General features: G+C 35.8%; 2 protein-coding genes across 2 annotated transcripts; one reads left to right on the plus strand and one right to left on the minus strand.

Annotated features, from left to right (window-relative positions):
- Window positions 1–865: 865 nt before the first annotated feature.
- LOC114749939 (probable serine protease EDA2) lies at window positions 866–6875 on the minus strand. Its single transcript, XM_028938487.1, has 12 exons — window positions 6616–6875; window positions 5817–5942; window positions 5427–5582; window positions 4532–4714; window positions 4228–4344; window positions 4040–4093; window positions 3895–3966; window positions 2240–2445; window positions 1984–2078; window positions 1728–1802; window positions 1380–1463; window positions 866–1159 (listed from the first exon to the last, which is right to left on the minus strand). The coding sequence occupies exons 1-12, from the start codon at window positions 6805–6807 to the stop codon at window positions 1044–1046; spliced, it is 1476 nt and encodes a 491-aa protein (XP_028794320.1). The 5' UTR covers window positions 6808–6875; the 3' UTR covers window positions 866–1043.
- A 1524-nt stretch (window positions 6876–8399) lies between these two features.
- On the plus strand, window positions 8400–8840 carry LOC114749940 (protein EXORDIUM-like 3). The gene has a single exon (XM_028938489.1). The coding sequence runs from the start codon at window positions 8400–8402 to the stop codon at window positions 8838–8840; it is 441 nt and encodes a 146-aa protein (XP_028794322.1).
- The last annotated feature ends 636 nt before the right edge of the window (window positions 8841–9476 follow it).

Below are 9476 nucleotides of genomic sequence, written 5' to 3' on the forward strand. Positions count from 1 at the left end.
GGAATAGCAGTTGGTTCTAATTTTGTTTTGATAGCTTCGTAATTAATCACGTCTCCACAAAAGGCCGAGAATTATAAAATTAGTTTTGATATGGGAAGTCTATAAATTAAACATACAAGAATCCGCCCGTTCTTGTTTTTTCTATTTTAAATGATTTTTTGTCAAAAGCTCTATCTTCTCACAAATGTAGCCTCAATTTTCTCCAGCACATTTGAGATTTCAAAGTCCCATTCAAATATACTCAGTAATCCATCAACACGCGTACTGGCCCAGAAAAAGCGGAAAAGGGGTTAAAAAAACTCCCGTAGACTCAACTGATTCTTTTTATTTTAGGCTAAATGATTCATTTGGTCATATAATTTCGCAAAAGATTTCGTTTCTTAACTTTAAAAAATATGATTTTAATCCTTTAATCCTGAAATTTTTTAAAAAAATAATGAAATTAAAATCTCAAATGTTGATAAAACATTCTCAAATGCTAACATATTAAATTTAATTTTCAAAATATTCATGATTGTTACAAAAAAAATCATCATTGAAACCTAATGATTTTAGGATTAATAGACCAAATGTAAGTTTTTTAAAGTTAAGAAATTAAATTGAAACCTTATATAAAATTAAAAAACTAAATGTATGTTTTAACTTTTATTTTATAAGATATATATAACCGAATTACATAGATAACAAATTGATTGAGATTAACTGAAGCCAATAAATATCTGAAAAAATACCGCTTACTTTCATAAAATATTCTTATTTATGAAAAGAGAATCAGGAATGCATGCAAGGGGAAAAAAAAGAGCAGCAAACAAATAGTTAACGCATTAAAACTAACCAATCATTAATAAGTATAAAAATAAATAATAATACTAAAAACTTCAGATAGACTAATTTCCCTTATAAAAAGAAAAAGACCAAGTCATATACACTGGAGTGAGGAGAGTATTATAATACATTACAGTAGTTCACACAAATGTGAGTTAAATAACACTAGATGAAGCAATGATGTCGGAGTTCATAATAGATAATTTATATACAAATATTTATATGAACCTTCTATCAGAGGCCAGGCACTCGGATAGCCACAAGTCCACATGCTCTGTGATCTTTTGCCTTATTTTGCGGACCGCATCAGGATCAGTGCAGTTCTTCTCGTTACCTGTCAAGAAACGTTACACAACAGAATATAATGTTAACATCATAACCACATTTATATCAACGAGATAGATTCTGCAAAACTACGTGAGAGATCTAGCTGTCCACGCGCGCGGGAGAAGTAATCATTGTTGTGGCCAGGCTAATAAGAGACGGAATTAACTCCTCCAGAAAGCAAGTGCTCCAAATGATAACAACGATTGGCAAGCAAGTACCAAGCATACCTTCAAGGTTCAAAGGAGATTGAGGACAGCCTCGCATATCAGCGCCATGGCCACAATTATGACACGATACAGTGTAGGAAGGCACTGAAAAATACAGTAGGCAGTATTCAGTGAATGACACAAGAACACAGCAAAAGTACATAATATTAGCTTAAATTTGACCTCCTTCCTAAGATCATGTGGCACATAGTCAAAAACAAACAAAGAAAGGAAACTACACATTATTGCTTAGTGCAACTCTGATTAACGACGACCAGGAATTTAAGAAATTGGTCATCAAATAGAGATCCACGTTGGCTTTGAGGAATGTCAGTATCTAAATTTTGATAAACACAAATAGCTACTCACTATCAGTCGATGAAATTTGTTTTGAAGCATGTCGCCAAGGATCCTGTGAGCCGTTTGTGAATATTATTTTTGAACCTGTCCATGCACATTACTATACGGTAAATAACTGAAATCCCGCAGAGTTAAAATTAGACTAGCCAGGCACACTAAGAGAAAGTTGAAAAGTCACAAGCACGTTCTGCAAATATTTTGCATGCACAATCATAATGTGAAAGAATGAGGTACATAAAAAGTTGGGCAGATATAGTTTCTTTACCAGCAATTTTTGTGCCTCCATAATATATATTAGTTGAAAAGACATCAGGAAAGATGCCCTCCCCAAAGACATTTTTGCAGAGGTCCAAATGATATCTGCATTAATTTAGAAACTACAACAATCAGACAAGATCGCCATGGAAAAGAAAAGTCACAAGACAATAAATATTAAAAGCAAGATGATACCAAAAGAGAGAAGTGAATCATGTCAACAGAGGAATACAAGAAATTAACAGTGAGAGGGATGACGAACTTGCCTTGCATCAACTTTAGAGGAGCGTATGCTATCATTTGCAGGAGCCACCTGAAAGTATGCAACTTCAGTGCAAACTTGAAACCACCACAATCGATCGGCACTGTCTTCTCTAATAGCAGTATTTTTCAGGTGCTTTTGATTATAAGTTTGAACATTAACCCCAAAAGTTCCAAGGTAATACTCTTTTACATAGTTGGCATAAGCGTCCTGCATGGTAAAGTATATGTTTCCCATCAGAAGCATCAGACTCAGACATATAGAAATCAAAAGAAGCATCTACACAGAACAAGCACTAACCATGTAACTCCAAATCGGTATTTCTAGAACTTTGTCTAACATACTAGTAATTACAATGATAGTTATATCATTATCTTTAACTCACCCTTCATATAAAAGCAAGATGGAGCTGAAGATTCACAGCAGATTTACAAATCTTTTCCTCTATAGAAGATTTTATGGGAAGGGAAAAGGTGGAGGGAAGAGTAACAGCATGGGATCAAGAGACTGATCCCAAGGGTTTAAGCTGTAAGGGTTAAAAGGTGAAGCTGATAGACAAGGATAGGCGCAGCCAGAGGTACGGCAGTGTTGGTAGGGGACATACTACTTTTAGGGTATAAGAGCATCCTTTCATTGAACGGAAGGGGAATTCAGACTTTAGGAAAGTCTAGTGAGGATTGAGAGAAGACGGGCTCTCAAAAGCCAGTGTTGGTTCTATATTCTTCTACGGTTCTGCGTTGTAATGTGATGTGTGTATTTTGTTCTTGTTTGTCGTATCACTATTCTTTGATTGCAATTTCTGTAATTTGGGAGTACGAGGGATATAGGCTTGGCTCAAATCATCATTTCCCTTGTGATCAGAATTTATTACTGGGTAATAATATAAGTGCCCCACATTATTTGTAGTCTATTTCTGGTTTTCGTTTATAAGCTTACTAGAGTTTAGGCTTCTATCAAAGCCCTTCGGGGCTGAAAATGGATAAAGCTCAGATCCATCATCCCTCGTGTTGACACTTAACCTTGGTTAAGAAAATCAAGGTGGGCAAAAATCCAACTCTGGAGTCAATCTCTAACAACGACGAACAAACAGAAAAAAGATACTATTCCATTATTTCTAATCTCTACCTCTAATAACTTCAAAAGCTAGAGCTTATGAGCATATATGGCACTCAAGTCCAAAGCTTTAATATATGATAAAACATCAATGATCATGTTTAGTACAAGAGCATGCATGGCTGAAAGAGATTAGCTGAAAGCAACCATACTGTTAGTGGGTGAGTAGTGATTTTTCAAAGATTTCAACCATAAGGAGCACGCACTGGTGATAAACTGACATACTGAATCATCTAATAACTATAATGTAAAGCACGTTCATAACTAATTCTGGATGCCTCATTGTTTCTATCTAACTGCTCCAGATATCTTGACTCTTGACAGATGGAACAAACCAGATTTCTGCTGTAAAATATGATGAAGAGTTTACATGGCTATACTGAAAGTAACAAGTCTGCCAATAAAGAACTAGTACTTGCAATTACAACCAAAGGAGGTTTATGCTGTACAAAAGGTAACAGGAAATGGATTGGTTTAAATCCAAAACTTGCTCATTGATTAGTTTCATTCATGACAAACAAGAAATAGATAGATTTAGAATCATACCACTAAATCCTCCCCAGCCTTATTTGCTTCAACAAGAGGTTTGCATATTTTATCTGGATTTCCATATTGAAACTGCAATATTTAAGGAAAGGTTAAGTGACTGTGATTAAGAAATTGCAATTAAGACAGCAGTCACATTGATTACCGCTATAGCAGCAGCATCTGCCAGAAAATACATGAAGTCTCCATCAATTTCTAGCTGCAAAAAGGGCAAAAGTTAACATCCAACCGGAGAATGTAATAGAAATGCTTGGATGGGGGCATCAGAGTCGCGTTTTAGGATCACTATAACATGTATCTGCAATTAAAACGCAAGAAAGGAACGAAGCATACATCTGCGGCATCAAACAAAGATTTCAGCTTCCTTCCATCCTTTGCTAGTCTTTGTTCAATGAGTTTAGTAGTTTCTTGCAATGCCGTTTTACATTCAGCACCTGCTGATTCACCAACCTGCATATAGTATACATATGTATATATTTATACACACACATATATAGATATGTAAGTTAAAAAACGAGGGAATTTTCTATAATAAGCGGCATCTACATGATAATACCATTATTAATAATAAGAACGTGAAGATATAAAACCTATTAACCCTTATTTGGAGGGGGAAAAAAAAAGGGCCTATTACCACCTGCTGATCAAATTCTGTAAAGTTATAGACAGACAGAACAACTGCAGAACTTGCGAGGCTTCCACATGTTAAGTGGGGAAATTTGAGACGAAACCATGCACTGAGCGCTCCAGGATATGAGATGCCAAAGACAAACCATGGATTTCCGCCTTTTGTTCTATTAAGCTTCAGATTTAATGAGTCCTGCAAAATAATTTCACTACTAGATTAAAAAATAAGCAGTGAGATTTTAAAAACACCATCTTCATGATCTTCTCAATGAACTACGCAGTTTTTTTATAAACGGATAATATCATCATGCAAACCTTAAGAAAAGAAAATAGAAGAACAGAATATACTACAATGAACTGAAACCTAAAGAGTAATGAAGACCTATTGATATGAAGATATTGCTTGACCGCATTTTGAAAGGTACACGCATTAAACTATACAAATTAACTTATATACACACGACCATCATAATGCATCTATATAAGCACAGTCACAAAATATTTTGTCATAGGTTAAATGTACATACACAGCTCAAAATCAATCCAATCTTCCATCACAATGATTCCTGATTATTGTCGTTCTCTCTTTAAAATACCAGTGTTGATATTACCTCGATGATTTTCATTTACTGCGAGCAAATGCAATGCCATGTACCCATCGAAACATCATGTAGATAAAAGATAGGTAAAATGAAAAAAAAAAAAAAAACTAATGACATTGATGTTTACAATTAGCACATAATTTCATAAATGCTTCTCATCCCTCTTTTTTTTTTTTTGGGGGGGGGGGGGGGGGGGTCATCGCAAATACTGACCTTTGACAAATATCTATAAAGCTATGGCCATACAATTCCCTTTCGCCAGCCTTTTACAAGCTTGTGCATTCGGTAAAAAATATAGCTCACCTGATAATACTGGCGGAAAATAGCCAAATCAAAGAGTGCTTGTTTTGATGAAAGATATCTCAAATTTTCAGTTGATAGGGATTTAAATGGAGAACTCTTTCCATAATAGCGATGCTCAAGAGAAACCACAGCTGCTCCAAACTTCTGTGCTAGAACCTACAATAAGCATATAGGACATGAGAATTAGATTATTGCCCCTTTGCTAAAGACACAACATCTTTTTTTTCCAGGGGCAAGTATGTCTCATTGGCAGCTAAAGTATGTGATATTCATACCAAACTACAATTATGATCTCACATCAACTACATATTACTTAGAATGCTGATATATTAACCAACAAAAACCACTAAAGGGTGCCAATACAAATTTGGACACAGAAATGCAGCTTACACTTATATAATCATTTGCTATCCCGTTGCACGTGTATTCACCACAGATGACCATAAAAATGGGTCCATCGGGAATTCGGAAGTGGTCAAGGAACTCATAGTACCGTTGCTGAAATTGACGGTGGTCCTGCACGCCATATGCAAATAAGCATAAAAAACTGTATCCATATTTGATGAGTAAACGTGATAAATAAGTCAAAATAGGATCTTTTCTTTGTTATTGTTTAAAGGCGCGAGAGAAAGGCAATCAAAGTCTAAAACCTTTGCCTTTTCTTCCCCCAAATTAGTGCAAAATGTTAAATCTTTTGGTAGGCGCAAACAAATGGTGTATGGCATCGGGAAGTTTTGATGCTTCAAACAACAACGATTAACTACATAACAAAAAGGGCGTGACAACTTCACAATGTCTCAACCCTCCGTCGAACCCAATCAGAAGAACAATCAACGTTCGGTACACAGTAAAGCTTGCATAGGATTAAACATCTAAAATCTAACTGTCGCCTTGCGCAATGAAATATTATAATAAATTCACTAACTATAACCTAACCCTTCGTCTTCATTGAAAAGCCTTAACTTTCTAAAATCAATCCTCATCAACCACAATAAATAGCATCAACGACCCTCAGGGATTTAAATATTCATTTAATGAAGCATTTGACATTAATCTGACAATCGAATCTGGGTAGGCATTCATTCACTTAAGTGAACGCGCACAGGAAATGTGAACAACTGTCGGCAGATAATCCCGCAGAAAATAATCAAAATTTTCCATGAGAAGAGATGAGGGAAAGGAAAATTACATAGGGTGAGAAGTGGTCGAGAGTCTGATTGAACCATAGCTCCTCAGTGGTCAGATACCCGCCGGAGCCGGAGAAGCGGTGAAGCAGCGAACGAGGCGGCGTAATTCCAAAAGAGACCGTCGGGAATGACATGAAGAGCAACAAAGATGACGCGACGATGAGGGCCCATTCGTGTCTCATCGTCGTCCCCATCCAAACACGCTTGTGCAGTACGCGCGCTGATGCTTCCCGTGTTTCGCGCTAGAACTAGAGTCTGGAACGCGCGAATTTGCCGGTTAGAACCTATTTATAATGTCCGCTGTCAGATCCCTCTCTACCAGGCAGACAAAGATCGCTCCCAGACACGTGATCATCCGTTTGATCTATGAAGCGGATTTAGATTGTTATTTCATTGCGCCACGTGATCCCGGGCTCATAATTTTGCATAAAATAATAGACAGATACATCTATTTTATTTTAATAACAAATACCTTATCGATTTATTAAAAGAAATTAGTAGCCAGTAAAGAGTTAAAAATTATATTAATATAAAAAGTTAATACAATTTTTAGTCTTTTAAATTTATCCTAATTTTGATTTTTGTTCTCTCAAATTTTAAATTATAGGTTTTTCCATTTAAAATATAAGTTCCTGTAATATAATAAGAACTTAGACTATTTTATCTTCTGAGGTATCAAAATTTATAATTTGAAACTTAAAGAATCAAAATCTGATTGATTAAAGATTATATTAATCCTAATATTTTTTTCACCATTTATATTAATCCTAATACAAGCCATATTTAGCAATTTAATCCCAGGGACAAAGCCAAAGCAAGCCGAAACAGGGGATGAACTTTGAAATTCAATTACATTAGTAATTATCTATACAAGTCACCATGGTCCCTGACTCCATAGCGTGTGCCGGGTGGCTAGGGCTTTTGTTCCGTAACACAACACGTCATATTTTCCGTCTGACATGTCTATATAAAGCAGCTGCGTCTTAAAATAAATAAATAAGAAGCCGCCGTGACAGAAGGACCTGGAGATATCTCACCACTTTTTCTATAACAAAATAATATCAAATTTTTTATATTTATTATTTTAAATTCTTCAATCACACCTAATCATATATTTTTTTATTTTGTGTAAATTTATAACTAAAATTTATTTAATATTAATATTAATATTTTAAAAAAAAGATATAATCATATATAATCAAAAAAATTGACATAATCGATGTAAGAAAGTATTATTAAAAAAACCTAAAAGGCAATTAAAAACTCAGAATAAACAGGGGTTCATACCACGGTTGTTCCCACGTAACTTTACATAGTTTAAGGGGTTTTGGATGAAACAAACCATGGTTTGGAAAATAGATTCTGGGGAAATAGATTTTGTGAAAAAATGATTCTGAGAAGTGAGAGTGTTTGGATAGTTATTACTAGAAGCACTTTTTACATGTGCAAATTACTAAAAAGAGTATAAGTTAATATGATAATTATATAAGGGATAGATTTTATAATATATTTTGATTTGAAAAAATAAAGTTGTTAATAAAATATTTTTTACTAACATAATTAATAATATAGAAGAAGATTTTGACTAATTATTAATTCGCTTTGTAATTATAGTAGTCTTCCCGATGTCAAAACACCAAAAGTCCAGGAATAGTTCACCGTAAAATAGGTCGCATGGTTTTCAATATTGAGCCCCACGCCTGAACCTGATGAGGCGTTCGTGATGCCCCCAAATTGCATTACCCCGCATTGACAGAAACGTTGGCATAAATTTTTATGACCAAAAATGACGCCTGCTTCCCTCACCATCCTTCTCGCTCTCGCCCTCCTCCTCCCCACCGCCAAAGCCACCTCCATTGCCGTCGAAAGGCACGTCCCTCCCCTCGCTTACAATGACGGCGATATCCTCACCAGCAACATCAACATCGCCATTTTGTGGTATGGCAACGTCACTACGGTGCAGAAGAACAAGATCCTGGCCTTCCTCAAGTCCATCAACGCAAAAAGCGCGCCCCAGCTCAATGTCAACTCCTGGTGGAGGGTTGTGGAGAGCGACCAAACCTTTGCCAGAAAAATACCGAGTCCCATGCCAGTGAAAGTCATGGCCCAGAAGGAAGACCCCAGCTACTCGCAGGGCAAAGTCTTGATCATGGCACTGATCCCCGGCCTCACCGGCGGCAACAACAACCTTCTCGCCTTCATCGTTGCTTCCGACAGCGTCACTTGAAGAGCGAAGGACCGAAGGCGGAATGAATAATTGAGGGCTGATTTGTCATATACCCTTGGGCCTCATACCAACAACTATAAAATTTGAGCCAAAGAGCCAGAAGCCAAACCAGAATGCTTTTCCCAAAACCATGGTTTGGGCTCCAAAACATGGTTTGGGATTTTTTCAACCTGTTTGGCTCTCTCTTTCCCCAAACTATGGTTTGGGGAGACACCCAAACAGCCCTATGTGAAAAAAATTCCAATATGTGTGTTAAAATATTTAGGTTTGCATGATCCTTAAAATTTAGTCACGCCCGAGTGAGGCATTTTGATGTAAAAAATGTTTTGTCATCAAACTTTACTACTTTTTTTAACCAAAAAATCAAACTTTAATATTAATTCTCGGTTTGGACGGATGAAAAATATAAAAAATATATATATAAATTTGAGTGCGATGAAATTTGATTTCATAGGCTGTTTATATAAGCTTTTAAAATAGAAAGGGATGTCTCGTGATTAATATAAGGGAAAATGATATAAAAAGAAATTAAAAATTATAATATTTCAATTTAAGCACCTAAGAGATAAAAATCCCACGGAAAAAAGTAGTGTATTTTGCAAATGTAATCAAATGATTAAAATGTCATTGTATCGG

Source organism: Neltuma alba, unplaced genomic scaffold (genome assembly GCF_004799145.2).
Source record: "Neltuma alba isolate B1F8T4 unplaced genomic scaffold, ASM479914v2 tig00006234_pilon, whole genome shotgun sequence".
NCBI lineage: Eukaryota > Viridiplantae > Streptophyta > Magnoliopsida > Fabales > Fabaceae > Neltuma > Neltuma alba.